At 35.3% G+C, this 21,248-nt stretch overlaps 1 protein-coding gene across 5 annotated transcripts; it reads left to right on the forward strand.

Moving 5' to 3' along the window:
* The first annotated feature begins 1,130 nt into the window (after positions 1-1,130).
* On the forward strand, positions 1,131-20,367 carry helb (helicase (DNA) B). 5 transcript variants are annotated; one of them, XM_051108215.1, is made up of 13 exons: positions 1,131-1,367; positions 2,372-2,725; positions 2,975-3,195; positions 3,297-3,971; positions 4,056-4,233; positions 4,333-4,468; positions 6,054-6,184; positions 6,311-6,395; positions 6,539-6,598; positions 6,686-6,953; positions 7,107-7,262; positions 18,516-19,139; positions 19,558-20,367. In XM_051108215.1, exons 1-13 carry the CDS (start codon positions 1,178-1,180, stop codon positions 19,660-19,662), a joined length of 3,183 nt encoding a protein of 1,060 aa, XP_050964172.1. In that variant the 5' UTR covers positions 1,131-1,177; the 3' UTR covers positions 19,663-20,367. The 5 variants fall into 5 exon arrangements, with proteins under 5 accessions (XP_050964172.1, XP_050964174.1, XP_050964173.1 ...); XM_051108217.1 differs by lacking the exons at positions 6,054-6,184; positions 6,311-6,395; positions 6,539-6,598; positions 6,686-6,953; positions 7,107-7,262 and adding exons at positions 15,866-16,002; positions 16,501-16,585; positions 16,672-16,731; positions 16,813-17,044; positions 18,265-18,420; XM_051108216.1 differs by lacking the exons at positions 4,056-4,233; positions 4,333-4,468; positions 6,054-6,184; ... (2 more) ...; positions 6,686-6,953; positions 7,107-7,262 and adding exons at positions 15,253-15,430; positions 15,562-15,703; positions 15,866-16,002; ... (2 more) ...; positions 16,813-17,044; positions 18,265-18,420.
* Positions 20,368-21,248: the final 881 nt, after the last annotated feature.

A 21,248-nucleotide genomic window follows, 5' to 3' on the forward strand; every position in this document is an offset into this window, starting at 1 on the left:
CAAAACCTGCCCACTTCAACAAAAACCAGCCCAAAATTTTTACTGTCAAAATAATGTGAATTTTATTCCAATGTCAATCAAGGTTGATAAGGACCATTTCATCTCCTTAAAAAAATAAAGATGACAAAATAAAATAAAGATAAATCAGTTTCACAGGAATATGGATCAAAACAGGGCAAATGCATTAAAGGGAGTCAGAAAATATGCTTAAAATGCCCAGAAATATTTTAATAATAATAATAACAATTAACAACAATAATGTGCTTACCATTGTCTTGTTGTTGTCTAGCTGTCAATGCCAAGTATACCAGAGTAGTCTGGACTGTTTAAAAGATGTTCTGATGCAGGACAGCATCGTATAGTCCCCATATTCAGTTTTGATTTTTATTAAATCATTCAACTGTTCTCTTATTTCAGTTACAATTATATTTAGAAATCTTCTATTCATCTCTCACTACGTGTAATCCACATTGTGAGATTTAAGTCACTCTAAAACTTTTTATCGTGTAACTTATTTAGGCCACTTTGCCATCGCAATCACTCAAATAAAATGAATGAATGAATATACAGCTGCACATTCAAAATCTTGCCCTTTATAGCGCCAAAACCCCGTCACTCACGAGTCATCACATCTCACCAACATAAAATATGGTAAATTGATTGACAGCTCTCTGTTAAATGATGTTGATGACTGCACTACACATTTTTTTACTGTGATACTTTGAGCTCGAACATATTAAAATAACATGACTAAAGATAAAAGCGAAGAAAAAAGCAGCTGATTGGGGGGCTTTTAATTGTTTTAAAGCAGCCCAAATTTTGTACCCGCCCAATGCTTTATTCTCCGCTCCAAGCCGATCAAAAGAAGCCCAATTGGGCGGCAACCCGCCCAATCTGGCAACACTGGCAGTGACCAGTAAGTAACCAATTCGCGCGCTTTTTTCCTGTGCAACGTAAACTGTAACCGAGTAGAACTGTGAAAACAGCCACTGACGTCACTGTGATTGTCTGATTGGCTGATGTGTCTCGTGATCCAAGTTAGCGGTTGAAGTTTTTTCCAATGAAAAGTAATACAGCCCCTTTCATTACCCAATAAAAAGACAGTCTGCTAATATCATCATCTAGAACAACCGCGAAATTCAAATAGGAACCTTCCATTTCTTTGATTTGACACAGAATGGGGCCTCGAAGTTTCCCACAAACAATAACTGGTTACATTATACCAAAAGATGATGATGAGAATAATGATGTGGAAAACGAAGATGAAGAAGAGGAAATTCAGACAGAGTTTCTGGACATGAAGGAGGTAAACTGTGTCTCATCTGGAGGAAAAGTGTTCAAGTCATCCATGCCGGCATCTAAAGAAGGTAAAGCAAAATACTAATTAAATAGACCAATTTTCAAAGCAAACTGCTAGCACAACATTTAATATGCTCTTTAACCAGATTAGTTCTGTTTTGTTTCCTAAGCAATTTTTGTCCAAAAAGAAAGAAATGACACAAATGTATATTACTTTTTGTTCTACCATGTTTCGTTCTTTAAAGTGTATTTATTTAATTTTGCATTATTATTATTGTACATTTTAGAATGTGAATGAATATAAATAAATCAGAAATCAATTTTGGTCACAAGTGTTGTTAGTTGATAAATAGGCTAACAGTAAAAGAAACAATGTTTAGTGATTGTACACTGGGCGGCTTCTGATCATTTTGGCACCCTAGGCAAGATCCGTGGCGCCTTCCTCGTTTTCCTTTCTCATAACTAAACTCATAAGATCATAAGTTTCATTTTTTTTCAAATGACATAAGCATTGTAATTATTTATTTTGCAATTTATGTACATGAACAAATTTTTTTATGTTCATGCCACATATGTTCTCTATTAGTGAGTCACACTGCAGTCTTTTGTCTGAAATCTAGCAGCAACACAAATGTGCGGTGGTTTAGAGTTATTTACGTTAAAAAATAAACAGATTTTAAGTTTGAAGTGCGCAGTTTCCAAATCTAAAGCATTAGTTGCAATGTTGTACACTGCCTATTCATTTTTAAAATGTATATTATGCAAGAAATATTCAGATTTTTGATTGCTCTTTTTGATAACCTTTAAAAAAAAAAAAATACAAAAAGTTAAAACGTGGTTAGTTATTGCTAACTACGGTAATGCAACTTTAACGTCATTGGTACCCTTCCAGCTGTTGGCACACTAGACAACCACCTAATTCACCTATGCCAAACTGCCCATAATTAATTATATTTAGAGCGTAAACTTTTACAGGTAAAAGTAACATAAACTTGTTACATGTTAAATTATCTTGTTGCATCTCATACCTGAAAAAGAGACTAAAATTGTGCATCATTTTCATGTTTTGCAGTGTCATTCAAAGCTGGTGATGAGAAATACAGGATCAGGGGTCGTTTTCCCCTTTGTGATCCGTGGTGGGAGGTGACCTGCACAGTTCGCCGTGGCAATAATAGTTGTTTTTCTACCGTCCCCTCCAGCTATCCTTCCTACAGTCTCCGCACCAATTTGAGTTCAGAGGAATGGTCACTTTTTCTTAAAGAATGTGGCGCAAATCCTATGTTTGTTAAGGACTTTATGGAGTGGTTGCCCAAAGACAACCAAATGGAGCTTATCAATGTGCGAAATGCACTGCAGGATTTTGAAGATTCAGAAAAAAAGCATGAAGCTATGGCTAAAGAGCTCAAGTCAAATGTCCTGAACTCAGGTTAAATCACTCATCACATATTTTCATAACACTTAAAACAATTTAGCACTTTGATTCAATAACTTTTTGAAGGACCACTCCAATCTCTACTTAAGCAGATTGTGGTTGAAGTGCTCTGTATTTTGAAAAAATATAAATGTAAGAATGCAAGGCATTGAGCCTGGCAGTTATTATTTGATTTCGTGTCTGACATGATTGTTAAAAATGACATTACTGTGCTTTTTCTGTTCATTTTGTTTCGAAAAACAGTTGCTTGGACACATGTGGAAGCTGCCAGCATGTACCCTCAAATCATGAAATACTTACCAACATTGTTACCAGGCCAGTTTATGGACATTATAAGCGATGGAAAAATGAAAAACTCACAGGACACCACTGAAGAAACTTCACAGCAGCAGAGTAACTCAGATGTACTGGAGAATCTGGAGGAGTTAATTAAGACTGATGTTTGGAAGTTGGGCTTCAACAATGTAAGCACAAACTGTCTTTTTTCTCCAAAACCCAAATATTATCAGTTGTGTGGTATCTTTTTGATCTGATTGTTGTCTCAATGTTATCATATTTTTTACAGATCATGTTTAAAGAATTCCGTATGGTTAGATGTGAAGCAAAGCTCGAGGCTTTCAAGGTTTGTAATTTGCTCAGCAGAATGACTGAAGAGCAGCGTCATGGCTTGAAGTTGTATGCAGAACTGAAAGACTACTTCAGAGAAACTGGCAGCACATACATTGAACAGAAGATGCTGCTGCTGAAGATGATGCAACAGTGGAATATTGCAGATGAAGGGTTGTCATTCCTTCACACGCATGGCGTGGTGATAAAGAAGAAGAGCAAGGTGGCACTTCACAACTTCTTTAGTTACGAGAGGGGCATTGCTGAAAGCTTGAAGGCCCTGATTGAGGGAGAACGCTGGATGATCCATTTGGATGTGGAGGAGGTTCTTCAAAGGAGATTAAGGGAGATGGCTCGTGATGACTTAACTGACTCTGCTATAAAGTTAGATGAGGATCATGTCCGAGCAGCAAAAATGATATGTGAAAACCCAGTGACAGTGATCAGTGGAAAGGGGGGTTGTGGAAAGACCACATTGGTCAGCCTGGTGTTTAAGGAGACCATGGAGAAACAGACCAGAAGGAGTGAAAATGATGAAAAGCCTCCTATTGAAGTTCTCCTCACTGCTCCTACAGGGAGAGCTGCTTCACTTCTTACTAAAAAAAACGGTTGCACTGCTTATACTTTGCACCAGGTATAGCCACATTGTACAAGTACAGTCAAATGAATGTTAACTCCTGCATGATGTTCCTTCTTGTATGTTTGTCATCTTCTTTAGGTTTTATGGAGTTTCATGAACAGAAAAAAAGAAGAAAATAGAAATTCTCGAGAATGGATATTCTCAAAGGTGCGGGCGTTGGTGGTTGACGAGGGGAGCCTTGTGTCTGTTCAGATGCTTAACTCCATTCTCGGCATGCTTACCAAACATGCAAAACTCCAGAAGTTCGTCATTTTGGGTAAAATGCATGTGTATCAGATGTCAGTAATGGAAATAATTTCAAATATCAGCTATGGAAATAAACAGCTGTATTTTATTAATTTTGTTTTGTTTGCAGGAGATTTTAGGCAGTTGCCCAGCATTGAGCCTGGAAATACACTGTGTGATCTGTTTGAAGGTCTCGGGAAGTGGGCCATTGAGATGCAGACCAACCATCGTGCCGAGTCTGAGCTCATCGTCAAAAACGCTGGACTGTGAGCAGATTCTCTAAACTCTAAACATTTAATGTACATATTATGTACCTATTATAGCAATTACAATAATTGGGTAAATAAATAAAAAGTACTAACCCTGAACCTAACTTTAACCCATGTAGTTAGGTTATACTACCCATACTTTTTTTGCGTACGCACGCATACTGTAAAATAAAGTGTAACCAAAAATAGGCCACGAACATACTGCAGATAAATCTGGATGTCAGTTCACCTTTACTCCAATCACCTTCTGTACACACATAATTCTACTAAGCCCCCGAAGGGACGTGGTGTTGGAAAAATTTGGGTGAGTGGAAAAAATTTGGGGTGGGATGAATTTTTTTTTTTTTTTTTTTTTTTTGCATTCCCTTACAAAAACGTTTGCATTCTCTTGGAAAAGTACTTGAGTTCGGACAAACACTTCCTGTATACTCCTGTATACAGCTTGCAGTGGTTTTATAGTGTTTCATTTTGAACTTGGACTCAAGTTTTAAGAAATACAGTCAGTGTTTAGGCTAGTTCAGGGCTTTGTTTTGGGACATTCCAAAATGCCTAATGTAAAACACTGGAGGACCAAATTCAGTACACACCTTATTAATAGTAATGTTATTAATGAAGTTATTAGTATTAAAATTGTTATTAGTATAATAGTATTTATTAATATGGAATTAGGCCTCCAATGTCACTGTTTTAGTACATTAAGCCGCATAAAGCGTTTTAGAATGTCCCAGCCGCATTAATTCCTGAACAATACAGGTACACTGTAAAAAATAAAAAACAGTTTTACAGTTACCCTGCTGCCTTAAAATTTTAAGTTCAGTCAACTAAAATAAGTTTAGTCAACTTGAAATGTTAAGTTGTACCAAGTAACAACTTAGATATTTGTGTTTGCTAAACTTAACAGATGGGTAAGTAACCCAGCTGCCTTAAAATTTTAAGTTGATTCAACTCAAATATCTAAGTTGTCATTTAGTATAATTTAGCATTTCAAGTTGAATAAACTTTTTTTTAGTTGACTGAATTTAAAATTTTAAGGCAGCCAGGTTACAAATTATTTTAAGTTGACTCAACAAATTGTTTTTTACAGTGTAGTGACAACCTCGTTTACAGAAATTCTATGCAGTGTGTACAGAACTGAACTGAACTAGTTGTTAGTGATGGTGTCACGAAAAGCGCGCCAATGTGCATGAGTAGACCACAGTTTTGGGAGATCTGTACACACAGAGCGATAATTTACGAGATTCACTCCCGCATTTAATAGAATAGAAGAACCTTTTGTGTCTAAATGGTTCCATAAAGCACCTTTAACATCTGAAGAACCTTTCTGTTTCACAAAAGGTTCTTTGTGGTGAAAGTAGGTTCTTCAGATTATAAAAAGGTAAGAAAGAGATGGTTCTTTAATGAACCTTTGACTAAACGGTTCTTTGTGGAACCAAAAATGGTTCTTCTATGGCATCGCTGTGAAGAACCTTTCAGAGCACCTTTATTTTTAAGAGTGTACAGCCTCCTATGTAATATAAACAAATGTTAATGATATTTCTTGCTTAATCCTTGTTGTTGGTACATTTTATTCATCATCTTTCAGCATCTCAGAGATGGGTAGAAAAAAGCATTACAGTCCTCTGCATTTTGATCTCACCATAAGCATAACAAGACCCTCTACGGTACCATCTGACAAAAGGTTCATTTTTGTCGAAATCAGTGAGCGAGATGATGGTAAGTGAGCAGTTTACAACGAATGATTTCATTATGACATGTTATATATAGAATGACATGAAGTGTTTGAAACGAAAACAGCTCGAATCCACAAAACTGGTATTTAAATATATTTTTGTTGCGTAGCTCTCCAGGAAGCCATTAAATTCTTACTTGAGAAAGCTCCTGGTCTCGATGATCAAAAATCATCACAGATTGTGTCATTCATCAGGTAAGACCTTATTCAAAGGTTAATAAAAGAGGCGATATCCTCTAGTTTGGCCCCCTGTCACTTACAACTCATGACAACAAATGTAACTGGGTCTCAAATGAGTGAGCTGTATGGTAACCGAGAATTATTGCTGTTGCTTACAGGAAGGACTGTCAGTTGATCAATGAGGTTTGCTGCAAGCATTATTCAGGTCATGTTATGATGTAGGTAAAAGGTAAAATACTTTCAATTTCATCACCTTCCCTGGTTCCCTTTTTTAACAGTTTGCATATGTATTTTGATTCCGTTAGGACTCATGACAAGAAAATTAACTTTCAAGTGGGGGATAAAGTTTGCTGCACAAAGAATGGCTATATCTCAAAAACAGAAGATGACACGGATAAGGTTTGCTGCACAGAGAATGGCAATAGCGCAGAAACAGATGATGAGAACATGCAAAAAGAGCCTGCACATGATGCTGGAACTTCGCAAGATATTCCAAGTACCCGAAGAAAAAATGAACAGAAGAAAGTGAAAAAAGAAAGAATGTGCAATGGGGAAATTTTCTTCATTAAAGCGGTGAAGTGTTTGGATAAATCTCTTGATTTGATTTTATTGTTGTTTTTACAATGCCAAAAAGCCTTTTAATCTGAAATATCTGAGTAGAAATATCTAGAGTAATTACCTGAGTTTGATTGGTGAATTTTTATGGTATTTTACAACCAATTACAGGATGTAACTGTGAAGGATATGGGAGCAAGATGTAAAACAAGGCACTACCTAACCCTAGATGATGGAAATGGCTGTGTGGTGACTTCTAACTACAGTGAACTACAGAGAGAATGTAAACTGCGCCATGCATGGGCAAGAACCATTCACACCTTTCAGGTCTCCAGTTCACACATACACTCTTGATCCTCCTAATAGCCCTTTAACACCTAGTATTAGCATCTGTCTCAGTTTCATGCTGTTTTGTCTTCACTTTAGGGCTCGGAGACTGAAACAGTTGTGTATGTTCTTGGAAATACCTTTTTTCAAAACTGGCAACACGTTTACACTGCAGTGACACGCGGTCAGAAGCGTGTATATGTGGTGGGTAGAGAACGTGATCTAGAAGGAGCCATTGAGAAATGGACCACCTCTCGTAACACGCAATTGCGTGCCTTTGTCAAGAAGATAGTTCCCAAACAAGTTGTTAAAGACTCTGTCACTCAGTCTGATTGCAGTCCAGCCTCAAAGCGCCAGAGGGTAAACTAATAAAGGTAACAGAGTAAAACATCTGTAAATGATCAAATGTACATCGATATTGTTTTTAACCTATGACCTACTCTTGCTCTAGCAAACCACTTCAGAAGAGCCTCCATTGGAAAGCGCAAGCTGAAACTCCAAATCTCTTCCCTGATTATCCCTAATTCAAGTTTTTATTTTTAAAACAGTGCAAATACAAAGTCTCAAGATATTGATTCCAAACAAATATGCTTGAATGGAAACTATTCACTATTGCACTATTTCTGTTTCAGTAATTCTATAATCAATTTTCTTTTTATTATTATTAACTTTCTGAATTAGGTAGTCTTAACAATGCATTTATATAACTGATTATGTTACTAACATGAGTGGCAGTGTCTCCCCTGGACCACAAAACCAGTCTTAAATAACATGAGTATATTTGTTGCAGTAACCAACAATACATTGTATGGGTCAAAATGATCAGTTTTTCTTTTATGCCAAAAATCATTAGTATATTAAGTAAAGATCATGTTCCATGAAGATGTTTTGTAAATTTCCTTCCTTAAATATACTAAAACTTAATGTTTGATTAGTAATATGCATTGCTAAGACCTTCATTTGGACAACTTTAAAGGTGATTTTCTCAATATTTTGATTTTCTTTTTTTTTTGCACTTTCAGATTCCACATTTTCAAATAGTTGTATCTCAGGCTAAATACTGTCCTATCCTTACAAACCATACATTAATGGAAAGCTTATTTCAGATTCAAAAACTGACCCTTATGACTGGTTTTGTGTTCCAGGGTCACATATGAATATTCCTGCATGTGATTTTGATACGCTTTTAATACTCCAAATATTAATCATGTGATCCACATGCTTTGTGTATTTTTTGTGTTAAGTTTCAATTACGCCATCTATCCTTTTATTATTACACAATTCAAGAAAATCTTACAATATAATGTATTTGTTCTCACTTCTACATCCCCTCTATTCTACTTTTTGACTGGATGTTATAATGGTTTTTAATGGCATGTTTTTATTTTACTTTTTAATCGTTATTACTTCAAGTCTGAGTGGCATGTAATGGTATATGTGCGTCTAACATTTCATCACAACTATCAGTTGAGAATGAAAATTAAATGAATATTAAGAATGATTAAAACAATTTCTGTTTAAATTAAATTAATTAATCACATTATTTTTCCTGTTTGTATACTCCCTTTAGTTTGTTATACAAATATAAGTTGCAGCTGCTGACTTTGGGGACCAGAATAATATTTTACAATACGCTTTGTATGCAACTAAGAAATAAAAATTTGATTAATAATATATATTTATTTATTTATTTATTTATTTATTTATTTATTTATTTATTTATGCCTGATAGTTCCATTGCATTTGACAGGAAGGACAGTACAGGAAGCTGCACATAAAATGATAGGACTTTTATTTTGGCGTGATTTGATTGGCTGTTGATAGTGTTTACAACGATGCATCAAGACGTGAACCGCGAACTGTCGAATTCCTCAAACTGACTTTTAGTCTGCATGAGTCAGCATGGCGATGCAAAGTCCCACCGCTGGATTTAAAACCATAACTGGTTATATTTTACCTGAACGTCACGCTGTACAGTCAAACCAAGAAGACGTTTCAGAAAGTGAAGATGAAGAAGAGGAAACACAGCCTGAGTTTTTGGACATGAAAGAGATGGACTCTGTGTCATCTGGGGGAAACATGTTTAAATCTTCCGTGGCGGCGTTCAAAGAAGGTAGAACACCAAATTTACCAACAAACGTTTGTTATCCTTTGGTTTTGTATTTGTTTTGTGTCACAAGGCGAGCAGATGAAACAGTGTTTGCACCAGTGTCACATTAAAAAACGCTTAACATGTTTACAATTTATATTGCTACAAGCAACCATGTTTACTTTTTTACACGGTTGCAAGTTACGAAGAAACCATCTTAATATTTTGCATTGTAATTACAAACAAATTATCCCTTTTTAAAGGCTCGTTAAACATATCCGTAAGTCAGAAAACATAATACATGTATACTTTTTTAATATTTTGTATTTTATATGGTATTTTGGCGTAACAAAGTAATCATGTTTTACAAGCTACACTGTTACAAGAAAACATTAACATACACTACCGTTCAAAAGTTTGGGGTCAGTAAGACTTGTAATAGTCTTTAAAGAAGTCTCTTATGCTCATCAAGGCTGCATTTATTTGATTAAAAATATAGAAAAAAAAAACAGTAATATTGCAAAATGTTTTTACAATATAAAATAATGTTTTTTATTTTAACATACTTTAAAATAGAATTTATTGCTGTGATGAAAAGCTGAATTTTTATCAGCTGTTACTCCAGTCTTAAGTGTCACATGTCTTAAGTGTCACATTGTCCTTCAGAAATCATTCTAATATGCGGATTTATTATTAGAATGATCAATGTTGGATAATATCAACAGTTGTGCTGCCAAATATTTTTTGGAACCTGTGATTTTTTTTTTTTTTTTTTTTTTTTTTTTTTTCAGGATTCTTTCATGAATAACAAGTTTAAAAAGTACAGTGTTTATTCAAAATATAAATATTTTATAACAATGTAAATTATTTATTATTAACTTTTAATAAACTTCTAATTATTAACTTAATACATCCTTGGTGAATAAAAGTATTAATTTCTTAAAAAAAAAAAAATGAAACAATAAAAATGTACTGACCCCAAACTTTTGAACGGTAGTGTATTTACAGGTTACAAAAGAATCCTGTTTACAATTTACACTGTTTACACAAATAGAAGTGATTATATTTACAGTTTACATAGTTACAAAGTAAGCCTGTTTACAGTTTTCACTGTTAAAGTGAGCATATTTACAGATTATGTTGTTAGTAAAAACACACTGTTATGTTTAATCAATTTTTTTTTAAGTTTACACTTTCATTTAAAATCAACATATCGTGTCTCGCTTATTCAAAAGAAGCTTACTGGTGAACCTGGACCACAAAACGAGTCATAAGGGTCAATTTTTTGAAATTGAGGTCTGTAAGCTGAATAAATAAGCTTTAAATTGATGGATGGTTTGTTAGGATAGGACAATGTTTAAAAATCTGGAAACTGAGGGTGCAAAAAATCAAAATATTGAGAAAATCGCCTTTAAATTTGTCCAAATTAACTTTATAGCAATGCATATTACTAGTCAAAAATTACGTTTTGGTATATTTACAAAATATCTTAATGGAACATGATCTTTACTTAATATCCTAATATTGGCTATTAGGATATTAAGTAAAGATATTAAGTTGGCTATTGCTACAAATATACCTGTGCGACTTATGACAGGTTTTGTGGTCCAGGGTCACATTTGTACATTAACTTATTTTTGTTTAGGGACCAGAATGCTTCATACATGTCTTATCGTCTTTTTTTTTGCAGTGCCGTTCATGGCTGGTAATAAGACATACCGGGTCGAGGGCCGTTTTCCCCTCCATGATCCCTGGTGGGAGGTAACCTGTACAATTCGCCAAGGCCGGCACAAAAATTTTGTCAAAGGCTTCCCCTCCTACAAGCTCCGGACTGATCTGAGATCAGAGGGCCGGTCACTCGTGTCTCTTTTTCTTACAGCATGTGGGGCGGTACCTGACTTTGTTCAAATGTTTATGGAGTGGTTGCCTAACAGCAGACACGTAGAGCCTGTCAATGTGCTGGACGCTCTGCAGGAATTTGAAGATTCATCACCTGAGAATAAAGCTGTGGCTGAACAGCTCAAGTCAAGTGTCAATCGCTCAGGTTAGAAAATGTATACCATGTTTACTGTTTACTACACAATGTGATTAAAACATATTTTTTATTATAAAACAATGATCTGAAGTTACTCCCTAGATCTTAACTTTAAGTTGACATTTGCATGCATAATACAGTTCAAGTCAAAAGTTTACATACACCTCGCAGAATCTGCAAAATGTTAATTATTTTACCAAAATAAGAGGGATCATACAAAATGCATGTTATTTTTTTATTTAGTACTGACCTGAATAAGATATTTCACATAAAAGATGTTTACACATTGTCCACAAGAGAAAATAATAGTTGAATTTATCAAAATGACCCTGTTCAAAAGTTTACATTGATTCTTATTACTGTGTTGTTTCTTGGATGATTCACAGCTGTGTTTTTTGTTTAGTGATAGTTGTTCATGAGGCCCTTGTTTGTCCTGAACAGTTAAACTGTCCACTGTTCTTCAGAAAAATCCTTCAGGTCCCACAAATTCTTTGGTTTGTCAGCATTTTTGTGTATTTGAACCCTTTCCAACAATGACTGTATGATTTTAAGATTCATCTTTTCACACTGAGGACAACTGAAGGACTCATATGCAACTATTACAGAAGGTTCAAACGCTCACTGATGCTCCAGAAGGAAACACAATGCATTAAGAGGCAGGGGTGAAAACTTTTGAAATTTGAAGATAAGGGTAAATTAAACTAATTTTGTCTTTTGGAAAACATGTAAGTATCTTCTGTAGCTTCTGAAGAGCAGTACTAAATTTAAAAAATATGATATTTAGGTAAGGAAAATCTACTCATCACGTTTTCTTCTGTAGCATCAATGAGCATTTGAACCTTCTCTAATAGTTACATTTGAGTCCCTCAATTGTCCTTGGTGTAAAAAAGATGGATCTCAAAATCATAGTCATTGTTGGAAAGGGCTCAAATACAACACAGCTGTGGATCATTCAGATAACAACAGTATTAAGAATCATGTGTATGTAAACTTTTGAACGGGGTCATTTTTATAAATTCACCTATTATTTTCTCTTGTGGACTATATGTAAGCTTTTTTTTTTTGTAAAATATCTCATTCAGGTCAGTACTAAATAAAAAATAACATGCCTTTTGATCCTTTTTATTTTGTTAAAATAATTAGCATTTTGCAGATTCTGCAAAGTGCATGTAAACTTTTGACCTCGACTTTAAATATGAAAAAGTGATGCTAAATTCATAATCACATCCCTGTTCTTTAAACACATCAGTTGCTTGGACGCATGTGAGAGTTGCCAGCTTGTACCCTGAAATCATGAAATACTTACCAACATTGCTGCCAGGCCAGTTTATTGACATAATAAACAAAGGAAGGATGGAAAACAGGCCAGAAACTTCAGAACAAGATGATCCTACTACACAAAAGCAGAACAATACAAATGTATTGGCCAAACTTGAGGAGCTCATTAAGACTGATCCATGGAAGTTGGGTTTCAACTATGTGAGATTGCAACTTTGGTTTTAAATCTTTAGCTCACTTTATTTCCTTCATTCTTTGGTATTAACCTGAATTAATATTGTAAACTTTTTCAACAGATCATGTTTAAAGAATTACATCTGGTCCGGTGTGAAGCACAAATGGAGGCCTTCAAGCTTTGCAATTTATTTTGGAGTATCCCAGTGCTGCAGCGTAATGCCTTGGTGTTGTATACAGAGCTGAAAAGACACTGCAGAGCTACTGGTAGCACATACGCCGAACTTGAGATGCTGGTGGATAAGGTATCACGTGAGACGGGACATCTGGGTGGATGGGAAGCTGTGCATTTTCTTGTGGAGCAGGGGGTGCTGAAACAGGAAAGAAAGTGTAAGAAGGTGTCACTTCGGAACCTCTTTGGCTATGAGAAAGGCATTGCTGAATACTTGAGAGGCCTAGTTGAGGGAGACCCCTGGAATATCCACTTGGATGTGAGAAAGGTTCTTCGTGAAGCTCAACTGAATAGACTAAGGGCGAAAGCCCGTGAAAAACAAGGTATGACTCGTTCGATGAAATTCAAGGCTGATGCAGAAGCACAAAATGGCATTGTTCAGGAGGTTAAGGTTGAGCAGATGGATCTTGCTATTCCCCAGCCTGGTACTTCAAGCATGGTCCACCACAATGGAGAAACGACAACGTGTGAAATGACAAAGCTCACTATTAAGGAGGAAAGTCTCCCTTCAGATTCAGACACCTCAGATGACTTCGATATTGATCCCGCAACTATAGAGTTAGATGAAGATCAAGTGCGAGCAGCAGAAATGATGTGTGCCAACCCGGTGACGGTGATCAGTGGCAAGGGGGGTTGTGGGAAAACGACAGTGGTCAGCCTGGTGTTTAAGGCGGCCATGGAGCAACAGACAAGTGACAGGGAAGAGGTGCTGCAGGCCTGTGAAGTCTTTCAGAATGACTCCCAGGGGTCCAGTAATGGGCTGCTGCCAGACGTTCAAGAGGAGAAAAAAGATAGTGAAGGGAGTGACGGTGATGAAAAGCCTGTTGAAGTTCTCCTCACTGCTCCTACAGGGAGAGCTGCTTCACTTCTTACCAAGAGAACTGGTTTCACTGCTTATACTATGCACCAGGTATAGTCTGCATAACCTAACAACTTTACATTATATAGTATTTCTTAATATAACCTTAAATAACTAAAACATAAACATTTTACACTATTAAATAGAATTTAATAACAGCTTTACCCTACGTAAATAATATGACGTTGCATTTCAAAACTTACGCATACACTACATAACATTCATGACATTAATTTTACAAAACCTCAACAGTTTTAAATACATAACATTACATTTCAACTTAACATAACTTTACATAAAACTGTATTTCAGAACTTCACATAGCATTTTATAACAGTTACATGTCTTAAACTACATTAATTACATAAAATATTATAAAAATAATGTAGTATTTCTCAACATTATATGACTTAAACATTGCATAACATTTCAGAACATAAAGTTACAAATACATAAATGTACTCTACATAGTATTTCATGACATTACATTTAAATAACATTTACTTTTACTTACTTTAGAGTACGTGGCAACATTTCATACATATACTTGTAGAACCTTTGTCAATAGTTAATGCACTTTTGCTGTTTTATCATGTCATCAATGAATAAATATTATGCACAAAATGTTAATTTTAGCATATACACTGCCATTCAAAAGTTTAGGGTTAGTAAGATTGTAAGATGTTTTTATTTTTTAAAGATGTTCCTTATGCTAATCAGGCTGCATTTATTTGATCAAAAATCCAAAAAACTGTAATATTGTGAAGTATTATTTCAATGTAAAATAACTGTTTTCTATGTGAATATATTTTAAAATGTAATTTATTTCTGTAATGCAATGCTGAAATTTCAGCATCATTACTCTAGTCTTCAGTGTCACATGATCTTTCAGAAATCATTCTGATATGCTGATTTATTATCAATGTTGATAATTTTGTTGGAACCTGTGATACTTTATTTCAGGATATTTATTTAAAATACAGATCTTTTGTAACAATATAAATGATTTTTGAAGGATCATGTAACATTGAAGACTGGAGTAATGGCTGATGAAAATTCACATCAAAATTTACATCACAGGAATAAATTGCATTTTAAAATATATTAAAATAGAAAACCATTATTTTAAACTGTAATATTTCACAGTATTACCGTTTTTTTCCCTATTCTATTTTTAAATGCAGCCTTGATGAGCATGAAAGAATTCTTTAAAAAACATTAAAAATCTTACTGATCCCAAACTTTTGAACAAAAGTGTATGTGTTTCAGTTGCTATAATTACTTTGTATTATTTACATATCACAAAAAAAACATTTCTTTCAGGTTTTATGGAGTTTCATGAACACAAAAAAAGATCCAAATGGAAATCCTGAGGCATGGAAGTTTTCGAAGGTGCGGGTGCTGGTAGTTGACGAGGGAAGCCTGGTGTCTGTTCAGATCCTTCACTCCATTCTCAGCATGCTCACCAAACACGCAGACCTCCAGAAGTTCGTCCTTCTGGGTAAAGGCATATTGCATGCATAATACTTTATTTAGGGCTTATTTGCTATGAATTTGTCAACAGCTTTATTCTACAGCTGAAGTACCTTCTTGTATTACTGTTAAACACAAACATATATTGTGTGTCTGCAGGAGATGTGAGGCAGTTGCCCAGCATTGAGCCTGGAAATACACTGTACGACCTGTTCGAAGGTCTCAGGAAGGTCCGTTGGGCTATTGAGATGCGGACCAACCATCGTGCCGAATCTGAGCTCATTGTCAAAAACGCTGGACTGTGAGCAAATAGTTTGTATTATAAATGTTTTATGGGGTTATATAAATTTATACAGACTTCCTAGTTTTAGTTCCTTAGTGATTTGGAGATTGTTGTGTGTATAGGTGTGTTTATGTAGACTCAAACCTTTATGTGTTGTTATTTATTTCCATAAACTTTCAGCATCTCAGAGATGGGTAAAAAAAAATATTACAGTCCTCTGGAGTTTGATGCCACCATAGACATGATGAGACCTTCCAAAGTGCCAGCTGACAAAAGGTTTATTTTTGTGAAAACCTGTGGTGACAACGGTAGATTTGGTAAGTGAGCAGTTATGAAATATGTGAACATTTTTGATGTTTTTTTACTGGATTTGTTCTTTTCAAAACTCTCAGGAACGATGTGTGGTATCTGTGACTGTGCCTCAGAAGCACATCCATTTCATCTGCATTAAAGGTGTGAACCTGAAGGCCCATTCAGTCAGAATAACAAAAGAAACACACTTGGATCACACCTTGGTTCCTATATGTCTAGCATATTGCAGGTTTTTAATGGAGAGTTCCTGAAATACACTTCCTGTCATCTGTGACACATTCAACACTTTCTTTGGTTTAAGATCAATCAATCCAAAAGCTAAACAGCCATCTTCAATACATTTCGAATACATCTTCTACTGTTTTGGACCCCCCACAAGCACCTAAGTGCCAAAACAATAGAAGATCTAACACTAAACAGTAACAAAAGGATGCTTTGTATTTGCTATAATGGGCAAAAAAATATGTATTTAAAGTTTTTTTTAAACATATGTTGCTGCACAGACCTCCAGAACGCCATTATGTTCTTGCTTAATGAAGCTCCTGGACTGGAGGATGATAAATTGTCACAATTTGTGGCTTTCAGGAGGTAAGACAGAGTTCACTTCGTCACACTATGCTCAGATGTCTTTTTTGTTGATTTTGAAGCTAAGTTTTTGTTCTTATTGTTCACAGGATGGACTGCGACTTGATCAATGAGCTTTGTTGCAAACATTACTCTAAACATATCACCAGGTGTGTATATTTTTTACGCCTTTCTGGGTTACATTTTTATCAGAGTATTTTGGTTTTAATATTCAGGTTGGTTCATTTCAGGATTTCCAAAAAGAAATTGAACTTTCAACCAAACGATAAAGTTTGCTGCACTAAGAACGGCTACGTCACAGACCGTGAAAAGAAGCCGGAAGAGACTTCTTTTGATACTCCCAGAGCTGTACACGATAGTGTTAGATCTTCCCATGATAATGCCGGAAGCCGGAGCCAAAATGAACAGATGAAAGAGAAGAAAGAGCGACTGTGCAATGGGGAAATTTTCTTCATTAAACATGTACTGATGTTTTATTTATCAATTTATATGTTTTCATTTAATAATCCTGAAATTCTGGCTTGAGAAATATAGTCTTCTTATGTTTCTAAATTGTAAATGCTTTGTTTGAGTAAGCGAAAATTCCATAAACTTTCATTGAGGGGGTGAAAACTTTTGAAAAGTGAGATGTATGGTGTATTTAAGCTTAACAACTCCCTACTGGAAAAACCGCTAAAACCAGCCTAAGTTGGTTGGCTGCTTTGGCTGGTCTCCCAGACTGGTTTTAAAGTGGTTTTGGCCACTTTTTAGCTGGTCTTAGTTGGTCACACTGGGAGACCAGCTAAAAGACCAATCAAGCCTAGGCTGGTTTTAGCTGTTTTTTGTTAAATGAGATGGGGTTAGTTGCTTTTGCTGTTTTAAGATGGTTTGTTTTTATTGAATCAACTGATTTTAGCTGGTTGTTAACCTTTTTTTCTCCTATATCAGATGATTTCAGATGTTATTTTTGTTGTTGTTTTTGTTTTTTGCTGTTTTTACTAAATCAGCTGGTTTTATCTGTTTTTTAGGTTATTTATTTATTTATTTATTTTTTGCCAAATCAGCTGGGTTTAGCTGGTTTTGTTGTAACTTAATTAACTGGTTTTAGCTGGTTTGTGTTTTTGCTAAATCAGCTGGTTTGGGGTGGGAGGTTTTTTTAGCTGTTTTTGTTTTTGCTAAATTAGCCGGGTTTAGCTTTTGCTTTTGCCAAATTCAGCTATTTTTTTTTAGCTGCTTTTAGCTATTTTTTGCCAAATCTGCTGGTTTTAGTGGTTTTGTTTTAACTTAATTAATTGGTTTTAGCTGGTTAACTTTTTTTGTTTTTGCTAAATCAGCTGGTTTGGGGTGGGGTTTTTTTTTTTTTTTGCTGTTTCTTTTTTTCTTTTTTTTTTTTTCTTTTTTTTTTTTGCTAAATTAGCTGGGTTGATTTATTTTATTTTATTTTATTTTATTTTTTAAATCAGCTGATTTTATCTGGTTTTTAGCCTTTTTTTGTTTTGTTTTTGTGCCTAATTCAGCTGTTGTTTTAGCTGCTTTTAGCTGTTTTTTGCTAAATCTGCTGGTTTTGTTGGTTACGTTTTTAAATTATAAATATATTATAAATATACTAAATTATAAATTGATATATTTAGTTTTCAAAGCAACTTTAATTTCACTTTACTCGTCTAGTTTAACTTGCCCTTGTTATTCTACATTAATCACAGGATGTGACTAAGGAGGACGAGGAGAAAAAATGTAAAAAGATACGCCTCTTGACACTAGATGATGACAATGGGCGTGTGGTGACTTGTAGCTACAGAGAACTACAGAGAAAGTGTAAATTGCGCCATGCTTGGGCGAGAACCATTCACACCTTTCAGGTACTGATGCTTTTTGTTCATATATACGGACCCATTCACACCTGACATTAGCATTTGTCTCAACTTCACGCATCTAATTTGTTTTCTCACTTCAGGGCTCAGAGGCTGAAACAATTGTGTACGTTCTTGGAAACAGCACTGCTCAAAATTGGCAGCACGTATATACCGCAGTGACACGTGGTCAGAAGCGCGTGTATGTGGTGGGTAGAGAGCGTGATCTAGAAGGAGCCATCAAGAGATGGATCACCCCTCGTAACACACGGTTGTGCCGCTTCGTCACAAACGTAGTTTCCCGACAAGGTGCTGAAGACTCTTTGACACAGTCTGCCTGCAGTCAGAGTCAAGAAACTCCTGTGAATCATGGTTTCGGGCCTTCACATTCTACGCCAGTGGCTTCGCAGACTCCCAGTTGCTCACAAAATCTCTCTAGACCTTCATGCGTACGACACCTCTACAAGGAGGAAAATGGAGAAAGCGATCAAACGTCTAATATCTCATTGCAAGAAGATGTGGCATTCAGTCAAACCTACTCTTGGTCGCCTATGGACAGTTGTTCTGAGCCAAGCAAAGTGCAGGATGAAAATGCATCCGAAATTTCCAATCATGTTGAAAATGCACCGTTGTTAGCAGCGATCAGCTCTTCCTCGAATGAATGCAGTAGAGGCTCTAAACGGCTAATTCCTGTAGACACCTGCACTACGCCCACTAAACAACCAAAGGTAATGGATGCACTAGAACATCTGGAAATGATAGACAAAAAATGTGCAATTATGTAACTGATCAAAAAACAGTTTAGCTGAATGCATTATAGATCTCATTGATCTCAGGTCTCAAAGCTGTATTCGCCACATTAATGCAAATGCATTATGATGATGAGAAAAAACGTTTTTACACAAATAAATGATAAATTGAATAAGATGCAACAAAGAAAAGAAATAAAAAGTGCAAAAAGTTGTCCATGTAATGCCAAAAACTCAACTGAACGTGCAGAAATAGCCATTTTATTGGGATTGTGTCAGATGTTTAAGATTATAAAATACATTGAGAAGTCCTTTCAAAATATGTAATATAGAAACTAAGTGCAGTACTAAAGGTTTTTGGCTGAATGTGCATAACATTCTGTGATCTCCTCTCCAGCAAACCACTTCTGAAGAGTCTCCGCTGGCCAGCACAAGGCTGAGGCTTCTGTCTATTTCGAGTCCCAGACCCAAATCCAGCAGGCAGCTCTTCCCAGATAACTGATGTTCTCACAGGGAACAGCCTTAGAGTGGTCAGTGCCTGACCCAACATTCCAGTTTTGGAAAGAACTTACTTAATGCGGTTAATTTGGTTTTTCAGAGGGTTTGTATGAACATGAGCTTTTTACATAGTGATTACATGATGACTTCTGTTTTTTAAAATGGTACTTTAATGTATGATAATAATCATAAGAAAAACAATAAGAGTAACTATATCATATTTTATATTGTGGCTCTGTGAAAGAAATGTGTGAGTTCTATCTGCTGTCAGACATCCTTAGAGAAGGATTACTCTTCAATCACATTTAGGTAACAATTGAGTAAAAGAATGATCAAATCCATACGTAAATCAGTCATAACTCATCCTTGTTTATGTGATTTTAAAACACTTTTATGTATTTAACTCTAATCTTACTGGCAAAAATGTTATTCAGGATAATTTCTTGTTTAAATACCCTCAGTGTTTCTATAATGTAAATCACAGTTTATATCTAGTAGGGCCCCAGTAATATTTTGTTTCTAGATTGAATATTTTAGGATGCCTTTTTAACCGTTTAATTGCACTTTAAAATTTCATTAAGGTTTGTTTGGTCGTTGAATTTTTATTGTTGTCATAATTTCACTTTCTATTTAAAGCCTGAAGAATGGACAGGTTTATTTCAAAAGCTCAGTATGATGGTTGTCCAAAAATAAACCAGAATGAACAGTAGCATTTTTTTGTTTATTCAAGTTTAAATGCATGCTTGATCTACAGTTGAGGTCAAAAGTTTACATACACCATGCAGAATCTGCAAAATGTGAATTATTTTACCAAAATAAGAGAGATCATATAAAATGCATGTCGGTTTTTTTATTTATTACCGACCTGAATAAGATATTTCACATGAAACATCTAGCCCATGAGAGCAAAGAATAGTTCAATTTATAAAAATGACCCTGTTCAAAAGTTTACATACGCTTGATCCTTAATACTGTGTTGTTATCTGAATGATCCACAGCTGTATTTATTTATTTATTTTTGTTAGTTTGTTTAGTGATAGTTGTTCATGAGTCCCTTGTTTGACCTGAACAGTTAAACTGGCCACTGTTCCTCAGAAAAATCCTTCAGGTCCCATTAATTCTTTGGGTTTTTCAGCATTTTTGTGTATTTGAACCCTTTCCAACAATGACTATGATTTTGAGATCCATCTTTTCACACTGAGGACAACTGAGGGACTCATGTGCAACTATTACAGAAGGTTCAAAAGATCACTGATGCTCCAGAAGGAATCACAATGCATTAAGAGCCGGGGATGAAAACTTTTGAACAGAATGAAAATGTGTACATTTTTCATATTTTGCTTAAATATCATGTTTGTTTTACATTTAATATTGCCCTTCAGAAGCTACAGAAGATATGACATGTTTTCCAGAACATGCATACATACAAAATCAATTTACCCTGATCTTCAAAATCAGAAAGTTTTCACCCCCAGCTCTTAATGCATTGTGTTTCCTACTGGAGGACTCATGGACTTATGTTTCTCATCTTGTCCTTTACATTTCATCCTATTTACCTTATGTCCAGTATGCATTAAACATTTAAAATTT

The sequence above is a fragment of the Labeo rohita genome, chromosome 4 (genome assembly GCF_022985175.1).
Source record: "Labeo rohita strain BAU-BD-2019 chromosome 4, IGBB_LRoh.1.0, whole genome shotgun sequence".
In the NCBI taxonomy this organism is placed as follows: Eukaryota; Metazoa; Chordata; class Actinopteri; order Cypriniformes; family Cyprinidae; genus Labeo; species Labeo rohita.